The sequence below is a fragment of the Corythoichthys intestinalis genome, chromosome 19 (assembly GCF_030265065.1).
Source record: "Corythoichthys intestinalis isolate RoL2023-P3 chromosome 19, ASM3026506v1, whole genome shotgun sequence".
NCBI classification, from domain to species: Eukaryota; Metazoa; Chordata; class Actinopteri; order Syngnathiformes; family Syngnathidae; genus Corythoichthys; species Corythoichthys intestinalis.
The window spans coordinates 7,907,045-7,927,245 of NC_080413.1; the positions used below are offsets into that span (position 1 = coordinate 7,907,045).

The window sequence follows — 20,201 nt, forward strand, 5'->3', positions numbered from 1 at the left end:
CAGAATTTGTCAAGCTCGTAGGAAAAAAAGGCATGTTTTTATAGTCTTGTACATTTTTTCCCTTTTCCAGGTAAAATGGGTTAAACGTCTCTCGCCATCGATGGTATGAACACATCAAAAATAACAAAGCTGACTTTTCTGACACTGTCAGAGAGCTGTTCAATGAGCATCATTTGTCTTTTTTGGCATTTTTAGTTTCCATCACACTTGTTTCTAATATTACGATTTTGTGTTCATTGATTTAATTTCTGAATTAATCATGGAGCTTCCAAAAATAACAAGACAACCCGGAATGCCTAAAAAGTTGCTCATTAGAAGATTTCACAGAGCGAGCGAGTGCTGTTTTTTTTTTACTCCGACGTGACAATTGACGAGCATTGTCGAGGTGTCGCGCAGCGTTTGTAAAATAAACATCAAAATCGAAGATGACTTTTGTCACGCACACGTAAACGCTGAGGATGTCTTTCACAGGAAGCCGACATGCGAACCTGAAGAAGAGACATTTCACATACGGGCGGCATTAATGCACGCTAAGTGGGAAATAATTGTGAAAAAAACAAGCTAATGGTGACGATTTGGCTGCACGTGCTCAATTTCGTGACCTTCCGAGACCTTTAAGATGTTGTCGTTGGAGAGTTTTGAACTTCATATTTTGGGGATGACTTTGACTTTATAAGAAATTACATTAATTTATTTAATACATTTCTAGTCCTATTTTTTTAAACCAAACCAAAAATGAAGTATTTTTAGTTTCATATTTTTGGCATCACTGCTACTTAATAATTTAAATAATAAAATTAATTTTCTTTTAATTAAATTTCAAAAATATTTTACCCCTTAGAGATATTGACAGCTATTCAAAAGTGTTTTTTTTAAACAGTTTTTGATCATTGAAAAATATAAAAATAAGCTATTTTTATCATTTTTCTGTTCTATTTTTTAATCTTTTAAATTTTTTATATCATTTTTGTCATTCAGTGCTCCAGACTGCGACCAAATGGTCACATTTTGCGACTAAAATTAGAGTCGGAGCGAGTATTTTTTTCATCTACTCACACATGCATGACCAGTAACATCCACTAGTTGGTGGTAAGTTAACGAGCTTGTTTGCCCATGGAAAATATAACAGACGAAAAATGTGGACGATGTGTGAAGCAGTCGCCACCCGGCCAATGCCGAATGAACTGGAGTATATTAAAAAAATACATCGGCGAAAATTAAAGCACAAAAGGGAACCACGTGGTAACCCAAGTCACACAGGCGCGAAATCGCTTTCACTTTCGTGACTTTTTGGACTGTCAAATTATTGCCACTTCCAGGAGAGCGACACTCAGGAAACGGGCACCCGGAGAGGCCCCGCCTCTACCATATTTGTGCGCAATGATTGAAACATCCCAAGAAACGATGTTAGGCTTTCTTTGTCGTTTTTTCAAGATTTTTTTCAATCGCAGCTCGGCGACTGCTTGTAAAAGCAGAGCGTGAATACGCTCTCCCTCCAGCGTGATGCATTCAAATGCGTTCACGAAGAAACAGTGGTCACTCAACTGACTCAGACAAGCTGGCAACATGTATACATAGCGAGTCGTTTAATCGGATGATTAATTATCCGATTAATCAGATAAATGTCACTTCTTTTAATTACCTTCACAATTTACCTTGAAGTTGTTTTCAGCATGTTGTCAGTAACAATGAAGACAAATTGAACGACTGTTTTGTTTCCTTCAACTGTATCAATTATCAAATTTGTTGGCAACTAATTTATTAATCGATTGAATCGATTAGTTATTGCAGCCTCCTTAAGAAGCTAGTTTAGACAGGACAAGATGTCCATAATTGGCAAAAAAGTGTGAATTTTTTTATTCCAACGTAAAAGCAGATTTTTGTTGATGTCCTACTTTGACTTAACAAAAATATAATGAAGAAATCTGATAAAATTTACAACTGAGAAGTTATATATATATGTTATAATTTCAAGAATTTAGACAAGTTTAGGGTGAAGAAGATCCTAAACGATTTATTGGTTATCAAAAATAGTTGTAGATTAATTTGCTAATTGATTAGTTGTCAATTATTCGATTCATTGTTTCACCTCTAATATATCGAATATATGCAGTACAGGCCAAAAGTTTGGACACACCTTCTCATTCGTGCAATTTCTTTATTTTCATGCTTATTTACCATATTGGCCCGAATATAAGACGACCCCCTCTTTTTCAAGACTCAAGTTTGAAAAAAGACTTTTTGAACACCAAATTAATTTTTATTCAGAAAATAATTACAGTGCATCCGAAACAAATGATTATAACAATGTATTTGAGAGAAAAAACATGTTATTTTGCCTCATTCAAATCTTAATATCTGAACATTTAAATATATAAACTAAAGTGCAATCACATTCGTGAATGAATGGCTTCTGGTTTTTGAAATGTAAATAAACCAATCTATTGTGATAAAACAACAAAATTGCAATAACTACATTAACCATCAAAGTGAATTCTAACTGTAACTGTAGTCTTGAAACAAATCTGAATAAGGAAAAACATTGCAATAATAATGCAAACTGGTTAAACTAAAAAGTAGCTGAGATCTGTCATGACAGAACATCATGCAATGATATCTAGCGTCGTGAATGGGAGGAGTAGCTGAGATCTATCATGACAGAACATCGCTTCAATGATATCTGGCGCCATCTAGCGTCGTGAATGGGTATAATGTCTAGACCGTGAATGTAAGACGACCCTCTCTTTTTCAGTGTTATTTCAATGCAAAAAACACTGTCTTATATTTGGGCCAATACGGTACATTGTAAATTTTACTGAAGGTAATAAAACCATGAACATGTTTGGAATTATGTACTTAACAAAAAAAGCTAAAATAACGAAAAACATGCATAATACGCTACCATCTTCAAAGTAGCGACCCTTTGATTTGATTACTTTTTTGCCATTCTCTTGATGAGCTTGAAGAGGGAGTCACCTAAAATGGTTTGTGACTTCACAGGTATGCCTTTTCAGGGTTAATTAGTGGAATTTATTGCTTTATCATTGGGGTCGGGATCTTCATTTGTGTTGCATTGAGTGAACTTTGGCCAAACATTTGGCCTGTACTGTATGTATACACACATACACACTGTATGGCTCTCGTTGGAATCACATTTTAAAATACGTTGGATGTTTTGGCTCTTTCAGCTTTCTGCTTTTTTAAACTTTTTCAGATATATACAGGTAGTCCCCGGGCTGCGACGTACCCGACTTGCATGATTTCGACTTTACGACGCCTAAGAGTCCGGCATTTTGTCTCCAGTCATTTTTTTTTTTTTCAGTCACGTAAACAGTACCTAGTTCCCGTTGCCGTTCTTCACGTCAGGATCCCTTATTCCCCCAAGCAGCGTTGCCGCCATCCTGCAGTTGCTTTCGACCGGGAGATCCGCCTTCAGATCCCATTTACTTTTTTCCTGAGGTTGCTGCTGCTTTCCCCCAAGCTCAGACTCCTCTTGCAAGTCCCGATCCAGTTTTTTGTGTTTCGACAGCGGGCTCACATTGAGAGAGGCGACGGTGGTGACCTGAGCGGCCTTGATATTCCCCTTACCTCGCCTCCCCTTCTTACAGCGCGCCCTTTTCTCTCAGCACGGCGACTCACTCGTGAGTAAAGCCCAAATAGTCATTGAATATAACGGGATATAACAAACTCACAGTATCTTATCTTATTTTTTACTTCATTTTCTTAATATGACATACAATGGATGTTTTTGCATAGTTAATTTGAGATTAGGGGTACTTAAAGGGTTAATTCCAACTTGCGCAGAAATTTGGGTTACGTCGCCAGCGCAGGAACGGAACACGTTCGTAACCTGGGGACTACCTGTATTTATTTTTTATCATGAATGGGACACTCGGTATCCATGTTAAAGCCTAGGAAAAAAAATACCATGTTAACCTAATTTGTGAGCAGTATACTAGTTGATCTCAAAACTGATAGAGAATAAAATATGAATTCATAAGTTTGTAGTTTTTATGCATTTACTGCGAAAGTATCGATTTTCCGTTTTACCCTGAAAACCCCCGTTTACAGACGTCGTGCAACCGCTTTTGTTTCAACCCAGCCATAAAACTAAGGTAATTATTATTTATTATTCAAAATGTCTGTCGTTTTTAGCTTAGAATCATTAATTGATGTCTCATATTTCGTTAAAAAAAAAAAATACTTAAAAAATTGATTTACTCGCATATTTTAAACTTTTAAACAAATTATGTCACAATGAAAAAAATGGCGTCTGTAAAAAAGTCAGATATCTACTGTACCTCATAACGATCGCTTAATTGTATTTTTTGTTAGTTACATTTTCTCCGATATGTTGGATGATAAATAATGGATCCAAACAAAGAGAAATTGAAAAACGTTTATAAGGGTAAATATATGAAAAAATCTCGACCACTCCTTGATGTCTGCGATTTCTGCATCGCGACCCTTGTTATATTACCATGTTTCACCCATAAAATCCCCAAAAAATCCTGTGGCCATTCACAGCTGTGTCTTGACACTCAGTGATACATGCTACATGGAGTTTTTGGATCGAAACAAGGTAAGTACGCGATAATATCTCGTTAAAATCATGGCGTCTGGAATTCTTTTCTCGCCTTCTCTCACCTCCAGATAGGGTTTTGCTGTTTAAAAAACTTTTTTTTTTTTTTTTTTTAAATGCCCTCCTGTTCTTCCCCCAGAAAATTGAGATTTTAAGCTTTCCAATCATGTATCAGACATGCATATCGGACAGTTTTGAAAGTTGGCCAAATTGGGTGTCTCAGAGCAGAACTTCAATTCATCTGAGTGTTTTCCACCATAAACAGGTATCAATTAATACAATGTTAATAAACGCTAAATTAATGAAATAAAAATGAATTAAAAGATGGTACTTATAGTATTTAACTCATTGCATGTCAATGACGGCGATGGACGTCCAATTCATTTAAAAAGGTAAGATTGGTCGTGAATGCTCGTTTCCGTGCCATTGACGGCAGTAGACGTCCAATCTCTTTTGATGACTGCCATCAATGGCACCCTTTGAGTTGAATAACGAAGCCAAATTTCATGCTTTAAGCGTTAATATTATTGAATGATTACAAAAATAAATACAATATTTTGATTTTTAAAAAATGAATGCAACACCATAAAACAAAGTAACACTTTCCCCAATTTGTCACTGCCGCATAATCTTTCATATGCATTTAAATTCGGGCTGAACCTTCCGAATGACGGCCGTGCGTGACAAATTTAAAGAGGAGCACATTTTCGACGTTCTCCTTCCGAAACGGGCGTGACATCACGTCTGCGCTAATTGTTTCCGACGTGGAAATTGTAAATGATCAAACCTCCCGTCGACGTAATCCCCGCCCTGATGGCCCATCACCCGTTTAATCCCTTCTTCTGCATGCACATAGATAAATTTTAATGTATTAACTCAAACGAACTGGACGTCCGTTGCCGTCGATGAACTAAATGCTTGAAAATGCAGCATTTAAGGAGCATAGGAGGCGGGGATGTCCTACTCATCACCTTCTTCTTCGCTCTTTACAATTGGTTTCAGCTCAAGACCCCCCGCAGGCTTGTGTGCGCGCCTCCGTGCATGTGTGTGTGTGACGAAACACACACTCGAGTCTAGCTAATGAAATCATCTGTGGCTACATTAATCCCTCCTGAAGGCCACAGTCAAAATAACAAGGATTCTTTTAAACGCGGCTATCTTTCGCAGACAGGTGACATCCGCGCACACGCTTTCTAAAAAAAGGAGCTTATCGAAGCGCTTTTCTGATGTGCGGCAGCCAAAATGTCCCCGCGAAGAAAAATGGCCTCATTACAAGGGTGATGTCAAAGTTGGTGCCACACAAGCGTGCGAGTTAGAGGAGCTCTTGTCGCGTTTTTTTCTTTTCTTGTGTCAACTTAGTAAAATGGCCCTGCAATTAAAGATGACCACAAGGGATGTAGCGTGTGACCATAAGAAGAAAAGTGTACACAGACAAAGTTAGCTGAAAAGAAGCTAAAATGTCTTTATAGTTAGCGGTTAGCTCATATCACGCTAACATGGAAAGAAGAGTAATTGTGAAAAGGTAAAAAGTACTCATTCGTGTATTTTCTTGGTATGTACAATATATCATTTAGTGCTGCAACGATTTATCGATTAACTCGTGTAATTCGGTTAGAAAAAAGCTTTGAATCCAATTTTGCCGCTTCGTTTAATTGGAGTGGCGTTGTAATGGTTTGTTTTGAAAGTGTTTGCATTTAGTTTTATTGATTTGGGTGGATACACTGCCCTCTAGTGGCAGCAGTGAATATGATATAACTAATTTAACGTGGCTGAATCCAGCTGCTCCCTGTTAAGAGCAACATAAGCAAAGTTTTTGTTTGCGCTAATGTTTTTTTAATGCATTCTAAATTTAGTTTATAGGTATAATTAGCCGTTTTTGGGCAATATGTGTTTTAACAAGCATTGCTAAAAAAAAATATATATATATAGCATTTAAGCTAGGGGACTTTTGCCATGCGAGTTAGCAATATGGGGTTGAATTGTAAGTTTTTGTTTGAGCTAATATGATTGTTTATGCACTTGGTCTGCTCCCTGTTCAGACCAACTTAAGGTAAGTTTTTTTTTTAGCTAATGCATTTGTAATTTAGTTTGTAGGTATATTGAGCCAATTTTTGTTGGAATACGTGTTTGAACAATTTGTTAAGAGCATTATAGCATTTATGCTGGTGGACTTTTGCTATGCAAATTAGCCAATTTTTCTTTTGTTGTAATTAGATCTTCATTAATTATAATTTTAATACCGTTTGAGGCTAAGCTCAGGTATTTTAATGTATTTTTGATTGAAGTTGCAATCCTGCATAGTTTGAAGAAACAATCAGGAATTTGATTTTGTATATGCGTTCAATGCTCTTTTGAAAGTGCAATCTTATCAAGATTTTGTTTTACATCTCTAAAATTTATTCAGAAACGCATTAAATGTTCCTAATCCGATTACTTCATTATTTGAACTAACTTGTTTTGAGCTGCAACGATTAATCGATTAACTCGAGTAATTCGATTAGAAAAAAGCTTAGAATCAAACTTGGCTCCTTTGAGTATTAATTTAATTAGAGTGGCGGTGTAATGGTTTGTTTTGAAAGTGTTTGCATTTAGCCTTATTGATTTTAATGGATACACTGCCCTCAAGTGGCAACAGTGAATACATCCAGCTGCTCCCTGTTAAGACCAATATAAAGTTGTGTTGTAAGTTTTTGTTTCAGCTAATATGATTGTTTATGCACTTAATTTAATGGTATATTTAGCTGTTTTTAGTGGACATATGTGTTTGAACGATTTATTAAGAGCATTGTTGCAAAAAAAGTTTGCATTTTATAGCATCTAAGCTAGCGGACTTTTGCTGTGCAAGTTAGCCAATTGTTTATTTGTTGTACTTAGATCCTGTTTTTTTTTTTTTTCATTCCGTTTGATGCTAAACTCAGGTATTTTAATTTAATTTCAAATGAAGGTACAAATCTGCATAGTCTGAAGAAACTCGCGGGTTTTATTTTGTTTTCGCGTTTAATGCTCTTTTGAAAGTGCAATCTTAGCAAGCCTTTGTTTTACATCTCCTAAAATTTATTCAGCAACGCATTAAATGTTCCTAATCCGATTACTCGATTATTCCAACTAATTTATTGATAGATTAATCGACCACCAAAAAAAAAAATCGATGGCTGCAGCGCAAATATCATTTGAACATACATGCGCAATAGTCCTGTCGCAGACGTGCCATTACAGTGGTACCTCTACTTACGAACGTCTTTACATACAGAATTTTCAGGTTAAGATACGCCTCAATGCGGAAATATTGCGTCGTCTTACGAAATAAATTTCAGGATATGAAAGGTAAAACTACAGTTTCGCTGATACTCGCAGCTTCCAGAGTTTACTAAATGTAATGTACTAATAGCTGCTCTGCCATTGGATGTTGCCTAGCCTTCCTGGCATCTAGTTGGCTACGAGGGACCTCTACTGGATGTGTATTCCAGCGTCCTCTTCATTTGCCCCTTGTGTTCTGACAGTTTTACATGAGTGTATTAACTTTTATTCTTGTTTTTTTACATTATGCACAACTCTGATTTTATGTTTATTTGGCAATAATCTTAATTATAGCATGTATTTGTTATGTGTTTTGATACATTTTTATGTATTATAAAATATTTATGTCTGAATTTTAGAGGGCTTGGAACAGATTAGGGCATTGACATGGAAAATACGTCTCTAATTACAGAATTTTCAAGTTACGAAACTACTTCCAGAATCAATTTCCCACTGTATTTTTTTTTTTTTTAGACATGCACTTGTGCGAGTCAAGTTGGTGAACGCTGTCAGTATCTTTGGGGCAAGACACACAGGAGGCAATGTCGCTCGCGTTCAATTCATTTTCCATGGCACAAGTGCGAAGAATAAAAAATCGCCAATACTCGTTTCGGCACGTGAAATTTCGCGCTCATGCGCGTATCTGTGCACACGTGGACCATCGACACGATTTACGAAAATGGTTCTTTTTCTGTCGTCTGGCACTACAACCAATCAGCAACGGATATATTGATTGACAAATCACCTGCGATGACACTGGCCAACCAGGGAATTGACATCCACATGCCACAGTTTATCAACATGGGGGGAAACAAAAAAACAACTTTGTCATCATGGAGGAGCGTATCATTTTAGCAGTGTGTGGCCAGTACATACTTTATGATACTTCTCGGCATGATTTTCGGGACATAAATAAAAAGCAGCAGTATGGGATGTTATTAAATGATGGTATTCTCCATTGACGATGCTAGTTTTTTGGATGGGGTGGATCCAGAGTCGTTTGTTTTTGTTTTATAAAGTAAGGTTAAAATCGGCATCCCTGTCAATTCCAACAAAACCTCCTGCGTCCGCATAGTCGCATTCGGAAAAGACCACAAACTTTAAAATTCCCTCCAGATTCATAGCCGATCAGAGACAAACGATGAAGTGCAGGCAGAGGTTTGCCGCTGCAGTCGCACGGTGACATTTTGCTCATTTCCTCCCATGTGTACTAGGCTGTGTGGCGCATCTACTCTTTTATTTTTTCATTTAAAATATGTTTAAAACTTTTGCTGCTGTTGAGGTATGAAATACAGTGTTAAATAAGTCATCTCTTTTGTGCAGGGACATGGCCTCCTGGATCCTTTTTGTATCATTCACAGATGAAACCCCTCTAAATCTGGATTAAACGGTGTTATATAAATACAATGGTGAGTCAAGCAAAGTCTTCCCATACAGAACTGTTCAAATTACCTGGTGGAAATTCTTGGAGTTTTTATATCGCAATATATATCACAAACCCCCAAAGTGTCGCAATGTCCATTTTCTCCAATATCGTTCAGCCCTAGTGAAACATCCAATCCAATTTCACTAGGATAATCCAGCTAAAATGGATTTGACATCTATTGCCGACAATGGTAGTGAATGGCTGTTCCACCAAAAATCGTTATTTTATTGCACACGATGCCCTCTAGTGGCAATGAGTGTATTCTTTTTTTTCCCCCCAAATTTTTTTTTAATGATTTGCGAATAAACTCTCACCTTAGACACTTTCACTTTCAGATTGGCATTACAATTTTTTTTTGCAATCATTTTATAGGGTCTGACTCATTATAGACAGTGAGAAAACAGCCCCCCATTTCTATTTTTTTTTTTTTTTTTTTAAAGTTACCCTTTAGAGAAACTTCTCTTATACAGGATAATGGCAGCGAATTAGTTAAATAAGTGAGTTGTTTCACCGAAAGCAGTCGTTTATTCACAGCTAATCTTGCAACAACAACAAAAATCAGTCAATCCTAAATTTTCGGACAAATGAAATTTCATGCAATGACCCACAATTAAAGATGTAAGAAATTTAAGACCTACCACATGAATTTAAATAGTTTTTTTTTAGGACATTTAATCAAAATTAGTAAATTAGGCCCGTGGGAATCTTGAAATATCCTTTTACTATCTTAAATTTTGGAAACCTCAGAATCACAATAAGGTCCCCTGAAAATCTTATTTCATTAAAATGGCTCACAAAGACAAACATGAATGTCCTCATACCTCCTTTCTCCTGTTTAGGACAGATCCCCTTAGCTGGAGTCAGCCTCCTGTGGACGTCCTCGTCGCTACCGGGCGTCGCTTGCACGCCCACCTCCACGGGCAGCATCGGAGCCCCTCTCCCCATCCCCAGGGCGTGGCCCCGGGGGGAAATGGGGATGCTGGCGGCGCCGCCGGCCTCTCCGGGCTTGACGGAGAAGGAGCCCGGCACCCCCTGCGGAGGGCCGCGGCATAGGCGGCGCTTGTGCTCGATGAAGACCAAGATGTCGCCCAGAGGGAAGTTGGTCTGGCACTGGCCGCACGTCAGCAGGTCGTGCTCTTCGGGGCCCCGCAGGGCGGGGGCCGGGGATGGAGATCTCACCGCTGTGTCATTGACGTCGGCTGCAGGAGGGACAAAAAGGAAAGATCAGTGAGTAATTATGATGTTTCAGTGCAACGTCCAATCCATTTCTGCCATGCTAGACTCTTTCAGTGAAAATGGATTAGACGTCTATTGCTGTCAGTGGTAGTGAATGAGTTTTTTTTTTTTTAAATGGTGATATAAAATTGAAACAGATTTTTACAGGAGTTTATTTAACTTTTATATACTGACAATACCTTTATTGATACTTTATCTTAATCAAAAAATAAATTACTTTTTTAACTTATAAAGGCAAAATTTTCATCAAAGTAAAATATTTAGCTTTTCTTAATCTGGCTGTGTTTTTTAATTATCCTTCCTTTGTTTACTTTATTTGTTCCTATTTTTTTTTTCTCTCTATAAGACAAAAAGTTAGATCCATCAAAATGTGGTCTTTACTTCTCTTTTTGTGTATATTATTTTTATGTTTACTTTTTAGGTTGCAACAGTAATCTGCCAATTTTGACTAAGTAAGAGAACACTAATGATTGCTAGTATTTCTAGTTTTTATAAGGGCAGTAATAAAGTAAGTGTATATTTTATATCCGATTTTTGACAAAAACTAGTCTTAAAACCCCAAAAAATATGTTCTGAATACTGAATTTTTTTTACTGAATTTTTACTGAACTTTCTTCATTTTATCTAAACTGGAAAAAAAATAACTGGTGGATTTACTTGATAAAATCACCGTCAAATCAAACTGTGCTTGTGAACTGAACTTCATTTTGCAATCATTAAAATGTACTTAACAGAAGTAAGTGCAAATTTTTACAATGATTTTATCAAGTAAATCCACCAGTTATTTTTTTCAGTGTATCTATTGTTCAGTACATATTTTTTGTTTGTTTTTAAGACTAGTTTTTGTCAAAAATGGGATGTAAAAACATACATTTACTTCATTACTGTCCTTAAAAAACGACTAGAAATACTATCACTCATTTGTTTTTACTCTTACTTACTTACTTACTTGTGAACTTAGCTTAATATGGCAAGCAGTAAATTTTACTTAATAGAAGTGAGTAATCATTGTTACAATGATTTTATCAAGTAAATCCACCAGTTATTTTTTTTCAGTGTACATACAGGACTTGGACAAAATAATGGACACGCCTAACATTTTGGCATCATGATCATTGAACATAATTGTTAAAGAATGGCATGAGGAACATTCTAATGAAGTTGAGTATCCCGAATGGCCAGTACAATCCCCAGACCTCAACATTATTGAGCATTTATGGTCAGTTTTAGAGATTCATTTAAGATGCTGATTTCCACCGCCATCATCTCTAAAAGAGTTAGAGGGGATTCTAACTGAAGAGTTTCTTAAAATTCCTTTGGAAACAATTCACAAGTTGTATGAATAAATACCTTGGAGAACTGAGGCTGTAATTGCCGCAAAAGGCGGACCTACACCATGTAATACAGCCCATATTGAAAACATATAGGCAGATTTAAGGTTGCAAAAACAATAAAAATGAACAAGGGAAATATTATATTGTAATTATAATTTTAAATGCTTAAGAGATGTGAAAACATGGACAGTAAAAATAATAATAGATAAAAGAATAAGTAGTGGGAAACTAAAATACAAAGAAATGATGATGATTGTGGATAGGGAAGTCAGAACAGGTGAGTTTTGAGTCTGGATTGTAAAAAAAAAAAAAAAGAAAAAAAACATATATATAAGAGTTGTTCCGATCATGTTTTTTTTTTTTTTTTATCCCGATCGTTTTAGTTTGAGTATCTGCCGATCCCGATATTTCCCGATCCGATTGCTTTTTTTTTGCTCCCGATTCAATTCCAATCATTCCCGATAATTTTTCCCGATCATATACATTTTGGCAATGCATTCAGAAAAAAATGAATAAAACTCGGACGAATATATACATTCAACATACAGTACATAAGTACTGTATTTGTTTATTATGACAATAAATCCTCAAGATGGCATTTACATTATTAACATTCTTTCTGTGAGAGCGATCCACGGATAGAAAGACTTGTGACTTTGTATATTGTGACTAAATATTGCCATCTAGTGTATTTGTTGAGCTTTCAGTAAATGATACTGTAGCCATGCCCAAATGCATGATGGGAAGTGGAACCATGACTGTGCGTAGTGCTACCAATGGATATATCTTCTCTGCGTTGGGAAATAACATAGGGTGTTAAGAAAAAGATCAATTACTACCTTGCTTCCCCACATTTACGCTGCCTTTTAGCTCTATATATAGGTAAAACGGCGCCATTACAGATTGAGCGCGACAATGCGTGAGTGGGTCATGCAGCGCATGTCTTAATTGCGTTAAATATTTTAACATGATACATTAAAAAATCAATTACCGCCATTATCGGGATAAATTTGATAACCCTACCTTAAGCCAAAACTAAAGACTCTGGAAGAGTGTAACATATTATGTCTGTAACGTTAAATACAATTAGAAAACGATTTAATTAAAAAGAAATATATATATATATATATATATATATATATATATATATATATATATTAAAGGCATGTCCGATATTTTTTTGCCGATTCCGATACTTTGGAAATGACGTGATCGGACATCTCTAATATAAATATTTATTAGCTAATTTAAGTAAATGACCTGAAAATTTAAGATGATTTTCGGGGGGAAAAAGTTTGATAATCCCTTTGTTCATTCTTGAGTTATCTTGAACACCTACAAAGAGACGAGATTAAATGCATAACTCATACATAGGTTTCGCCTAGCGGTGGAGGTAAAAAAAAGTAAACATCACACGAAAATAATGATGGAACTTCTATTTTAAGCCAAATTTACTCTAAATCACTTAACTCTGACAAAAGCTAGTCTTAAAAAACAATGAATTTACAAATACATGAGCAAATTTCAACAAAATTATCCAACAATGCAAGACAAAAAGTCAACTTCACACCAAAAGAATGTTACATCTCATTTTCAGCCGAAATTATTCTCACCCAGTATTACAAGTTAAACAAGTTATAATACAAGTAAAATATCTACAGTATAAAAAGAGACTACCTTCTTTCATTTCATCTCATCTTGGCAACCGTCCTCATTTTATTTTAAAACACTCTTTGTGTTCGACATCAAACACCCACATCCACGCACCAAATTTGCGGTGACGAGATGACCCGATAAGAGCATCCCTTCGCCACCGCTCGACATCGTCGTCCCTTCGCGATTGTCGAGTTCATGGAATAATCGAGCCGCCGAACACCTGCTTAACTTATCTGCCACACATCGGCGTGGGCGGTACCCCGAAACATGTACGCGTGCTTCATGTATGTGTGTTTTACGAGTGTGTGTGGCCAGGAAGCTCTTCATCTCTTAGTGCATGCCGAGTTTCCGCTGGCGGCCTTCGCTTCTTTTGCAGAGCTGTCACACGCACACACATACACGAGACAAGGCCGCATCCATCCTGTGTGTGTCTGCGTGTGGCACACAAAAAAAAAAAAAGACAATGCGTGTGTGCGCAGGTGAGTCGAGCGGCGTATTCTCCGCAGACATAAAATCTATAGAGGTCCTGTTACCAGAGTAAATCTCATTCTTCACACATCTGACACGGTCATTAATAACCATTACACACACGTGCGCGCACACACACCCCGTCGGCGTCGACTTAGTCCCTCAGCTTAACGCAAATCCCTAAAGGACGACCTCGAAAAAAGTGTCCTTTTCCCCAAGCCGGAAGCTCTGAGGAAGCTCCAGGTGGGATGGACGGATGGGGGAGGAGAGGGTGTCTAGGTACCCAGGGAGAGGTGCTGATGCCTGGGAGAGATGTACAGCACCCCCCTTCCCTTCCTCCAAGCTCCATCTCGCTTCTCTCCAAACATGACACCCCTAATAATTGCTAAGGCTAAGATAACGACCGTGTGTGTGCATATCTGTGTGTATTTATGTGTGTTATCAGTGCAAAGATCCTAAACTGGCTTATCTCCCGTCTCAAACTGTCAGAGCGCCGTTCCTCCTCCAAACTTCCCGTCGCGCACCGTTTTTCCTTCCCCCAATTTTCCCCAAATGTTTTGCTATTCATTCACCCATATTTTTTTTTTAAACACCCTCCCAACCCCCCGCTCGCATTCGCCTACGTTCCACTCCTGACATGGAAGGCTGGCGCGGCGCCAGATCATTTCCATCTCATCATCTTTGGCGGCGGCGGAGGAACACAAACGCATATTTACCTGCGGATCACACAGCTTGTGGCCGGAATTCGTGGAGAAACACACAGGCGCGCGCGCTAATAGATGCGAGCGGCAGCCATATTGCGTGCAAGCACGCACCACGTATATTAGAGGCAAATCTCCGAGCTAACAACAAGGCGTGTTACTATTTGCGGCGAAGATGATGAGACAGGTGGCGAGATGGCGTCGGGAAAGGAAGACGTTCAGAAGCTTCGTGTGATATAAACGGGTACGCAAAGCATGGCCTGCTGCCAACACGTGACTAGCATCAACTTAGCGTTAGCAAGAATTTGGAAATATTTCGTTTAGGGCTGCTGCTAGCAAGTATTTTAACAGTCGATTAATTGATTCACTAGTTAGTTCGAATAATCAAGTAATCGGATAAGGATCATAAAAAAACCTGAGCTGAGCCACAAACGGCATTAAAATAAATAAATGAGGATCTACTGTAAGTAAAACAAAAGAATTTGCTAACTTACATAGTAAAAGTTCGCTAGCTAAAGTGCTCTAAAATGCTAGCATTTTTTTAATAATGCTTTTAACAAATGGTTCACAAAAGATTCAAACACATATTCCCACAAAAAAAAAGAAACTAAATTACGAATGCATCACAAAACCATTAGCGCAAACAAAAACTTAACTAATGTTGGTCTTAACAGGGAGCAGCTGGATTCAACCATGTGAAATGAGTTGTCATATTTACTGTTGCCACTAGAGGGCAATGTATCCACCCAAATCAATAAAACTAAATGCAAACACTTTCAAAACAAACCATTACAACACCACGTTAAAGGAATACTCGAAGCAACTAAATTTGAATTCGTGTTTTTTTTTTTTTTTTTTTTAAACAATGCTATTAACAAATGGTTCTAACACATATTCCCACAAAAAACTGCTAAAGATATCTATAAACTAAATTATGAATGCATTACAAAAGCATTAGCTCAAACAAAAACTTAACTAAAAATGGTCTAAACGTGGAGCAGCTGGATTCAACAATGGGAAATTAGTTATGTCATATTCACTTTTGCCACTAGAGGGCAGTGTATCCACCCAAATCAATTAAACTAAATGCAAACACTTGAAAAACACACCATTACAACACCACTTTACTTAAACGAATACTCAAAGCAGCTAAATTTAATCTGAATCTTTTTAATTTGTTTTTTTTTCTTTACAATGCTCTTAACAAATGGTTCAAACACGTATTCCCACAAAAAAACTGCTAAAGATACTTATAAACTAAATTACAAATACATTACAAAACCATTAGCTCCAACAAAAACTGAACTAATGTTGGTCTTAACGGGGAGCAGTTGGATTCAGCCATGTGAAATGAGTTATGTCATATTCACTGTTGCCACTAGAGGACTGTGTATCCACCCAAATTAATAAACGTAAATGCAAACACTTTCAAAACAAACCATTACAACACCACTTTGATTAAACGAATACTCAAAGCTGCAAAATTTATTTAAAATCTTTTTTCTAATCGAATCACTCGAGCTAATCGATTAATCGTTACAGCACGAATTTTGTTAGTCCGATTGTGTTATTGCCGAAGTTGATTTTTGGAACTTTTTCGGAAAATGAAGAATGAATGGCGTCGATTTGAGATGGTCGTCGCAATGAATCGCAAGTTATGTCAGTTTTTGGGAGGGAAAAATACCGTAAAATTGATGATCAAATTGACCATTTTAGATATATTATTAACATAAACAAAATAAAAATTATTTGGAAAATACAGTGGTACCTCTACATATGAATTTAATTTGTTCCACGACCTGGTTTGTAAGTCGAAATGGTCGAAAGTAGAGCCTATAAGAATACATTATAATTCGATTAATTGCTAAATCTTTCATAAATACTGCTGAAAAAAATACAAATAGCAATTACACGTAGCAAAACAAACAAATTATCAATACAAACAGGAATAATAATGTAACGAATCGGGTTCTAATGTGGCGGTTGTGTTTTGCATGCTGTTCCTGAACACGCCGTGTGACAGACGTGAGAGAGGTGCGTTAGAGTGGGAAGTTTTACTTTTTTTCACGTTGTTGCTGGCGTCGGCTACGTCAGGCAATAGCCGTGTTGTGTTGTTGTGTTGTACACAAGTTCTGAAATAAATGATTAAAAATTCTGACGAATCTGGTGACTTCCTCTCTGATGTTACAATAATATTAAATCGGGAAATAAAAATGCGTTTTTAATTGTCACCTTATACACTGCAAAATTACACTGCCTTAAAACTAGTTAAATTCCCAGGTTTTCAGTGCAAATCTACTAGAAATAAGTGAATTAGTTGAATTTTTCTTTTATCACAGACAATTGTTTTAGGTTGTTTTAATTACCTGACATGTTTCGGCAACTACGACATTGGAGAGCTACCTAGTAGCGCTACTACCTGGACCAGCATCCTGGAAGAGTGAATGCAGAAGGCGTGACTCGCCTGTCAATCTGACAGGTGAGTCTCGCCTTCATCCATCAGCTGATAAAGACGCATTACACCAACACCAGTGACTCTCTGGTGAAGGCGGAAGTAGTCGCCGAAACATTTCAGGTGATTAAAACAACCTAAAACAAAAGAAAAATTCAACTAATCTATAAGTGTAGACAAAATGAACTCAATACAACTAGAAATAAGTGGAATTATTGGCCAGTGCTTCAAGTAAATTTTAGTCACTTAGATTTGTTAAAATTAGAAAAATATCTAGCTGAAAATAAGCTTCAAAGACTTAGTTTAACCAATATATTAGTATATTTCATCTGCGAAAAAAAAAAAGCTTAGAAATACATCGATATTTTTTCAAAACATTATTTGAAAGCAAATGTTTCTTGATTTAGCTGAAAAATGACCAACTTTTAGATGTATGGGTTTAATAAGAACAAATTGTAATATTAAAGTAATTGGAATAATCTGACACATTAATCTGTTAAGTAGTCGTTAACACTCAAAACAAGATGAAGAAAATTATTTAACTGGATTTAAGAAACAGTCTCTATAAGACGTTATAGATTTGCAGTGTAGAGACTGGACATATTGTCGTTCTTTCACATGCATACCATGCTTGTATTTTTCTATCATTTACATCTTAATTTTCAATTGGAACCCATGTTGATTTCTCTCACAAGAAAATCCGCCGTGCGTCCGTCTTCGGGGGAAAACAATGAGATTGCGACACTGTCATAAATCGTCGTATTTCCAGCATGTCGTCATATGTCGAGACTAATGACGAGTCAAATTTAAATCGGATGTTGAAAGGATTGTATATCAAGGTACCACTGTAAACTGTTTTATGTATATACATATAAAAATTGGTACAGTATATTTGTTATATACCTATGCCATCTATCCATTTAAAAAATTAAATATGGCGCTTAAACACAAAAGTATCTGTACACCTATTACTGTATTACAGTAGTTTTATGTTTTGTGTGCAATTACAATTGCTGATCTATTGTTTTTTTAACTACCATATGTTCCCGACTATAAGTAGCACTATTTTCATTGTTTAGCTCTTAATATGTTACGTTAACAGATGCCTATTTAGCCTGTTGTTCTCCATTTTACCATTATTACTTTAACATATGTTTGTTCGTGGTTTCTGATCATTAAAAAATTGCCCCACAAAAATGCTACTGATAGAGTTGGCTATGTATTTTTTTCTTTTCATCGTGCATTCTTTAGCTTGCGCGACTTATAGTCTGAAAAATACTGTATTTGTTTGACACATGTTCAATTTGACTAAAGAAGAATGAAAACGGGTATTTCAGCTCACACTAGTTTTTCTAAGATTATTAAATGTTTCAATCGTCTTGAATTGTGCTTTTTTTACACGAACAGAAAGGCAGCGGATGTCATTTGAATTCATAATCTACATCTTTAGCCATGATTGTTGATTCATATTTAACACGATAAATTACATTTGTAAATTTGGGTGGGGGCGCTGTTAATCTCTGCTAAACACTTTGCGGAAGTAAACACTGACAGACATTGTGCAATATATTTGTGTACCTTTCTCAATGTGTTTTATTCTCCTATGAACATGAATATCGTAATTTTCAGACTATAAGACGCTACTTTTTCCCCTCATTTCGAATCTTGCGTTTTATAGCCCAGTACGGATTATTTGTTGATTTATTTGGCTTAATAGGCAACACTTTATTTGACAGCGGCATCATAAGACTGCCATAGGACCGTCATAATTATGACATTACACTATCATGGGCATAAATGAATGCTTATGACAGGGGTCGCGTTAACCGGAAATTTTCCGTCGTTGACCGTTTTTTTAAAATGGTGACGGAAAAAACTGAAGTCCGTCAGTCATTTTGACAGGTTGCAATTCACACCCCAGACCACAGGGTGGCGAGTTAGCATATTAATTAGCTATTGTCTCTCTTAATGCATGACGTCGTTGGCTATTCTGTCAAAATATTGTAGCGTAACCGGGGTCTGGCGGCGGCACCGTGATTGACACATCAACGCGAGGTTCTTATTGGTGCACCCGGTGTGCCAGCGCGTCATCCAATTGATGGACAAGATTGCCGCCTGTGTATAGACCCCAATCACGACGTCACAACTCCGCCCCCCCTGACCGGAGCCGCCATATTGTGTGTCAGCCCGTCATGTTTATACATTACCGCTACGTACATGCCTCCTATTACGGCGTGTTTTTCTGCTCGTTAATATTAATAATCAAAATGGTGAAGGCGTGTGTGGCGGTTGGTTGCTGTAACAGAGAAGATAGACAGAGAGACTTGAAGTTCTACCGTATTCTGAGAGACCCGAAGATGAGAGCGAGATGGACTGCTGTAATTCGACAAGAAATCTGGGCACCAAACGATCACCACAGACTATGTAGTAGTCTTTTTATATCTGGTAAGATGCATTTAATATATATTTAGAAGATTTTGGGCTGAAACCCCAATTAAGATCATTGTGTGACGTTGGTGATTGGGGTCTATATCGTTGCCTCCTTTTCTTTGGGGGCGGAGTTGTTGGCGGTAAGCAGAGTAAAAAGGGAGAAGAATACCACGACTTCCATGTCTAATTTTTCGCCACCAAGCAAGCGTTACAATATTAATTAAAAATGAATGAAAACTAAATACTATTGAATATGTCATCATTATCATTTTAAAAATTTACGTGACGGGTAAAAATAGACTGACCGGATTTTTATGACCCTGTCAGTCAAAATGACAGACAACGAAAATGTCTAGCGCAACCTCTGGCTTATGATAGATGTCATTAAGTGTCATCCGGCAAATTATGTCGCTAACTCCATATATGTCCAGCTCAGATCTTTTGCATCCATTCAAAAGTGAGATAATATGCCGGATGAAACTAGATGGTATCTGTTATAAGCATTCATGAATGCTCATGACTGTGTCATGTCAAAATTATGATTGTCTAATGACAGTCTTATGGTGCTACTGTCAAATAAAGTGTTATCAAATATCATAACTTGCAATTAATGAAACAA

General features: G+C 36.9%; 1 protein-coding gene across 3 annotated transcripts in view; it reads right to left on the reverse strand.

Moving 5' to 3' along the window:
- bcl11bb (BCL11 transcription factor B b) overlaps window positions 1-20,201 on the reverse strand; it is a 99,403-nt gene that overhangs the window by 59,863 nt on the left and 19,339 nt on the right. For all 3 annotated transcript variants that reach the window (XM_057822119.1, XM_057822118.1, XM_057822117.1), the window contains exon 2: window positions 10,127-10,504. In XM_057822119.1, the coding sequence (XP_057678102.1) occupies window positions 10,127-10,504 (378 nt within the window). The remainder of the gene's footprint in view (window positions 1-10,126; window positions 10,505-20,201) is intronic.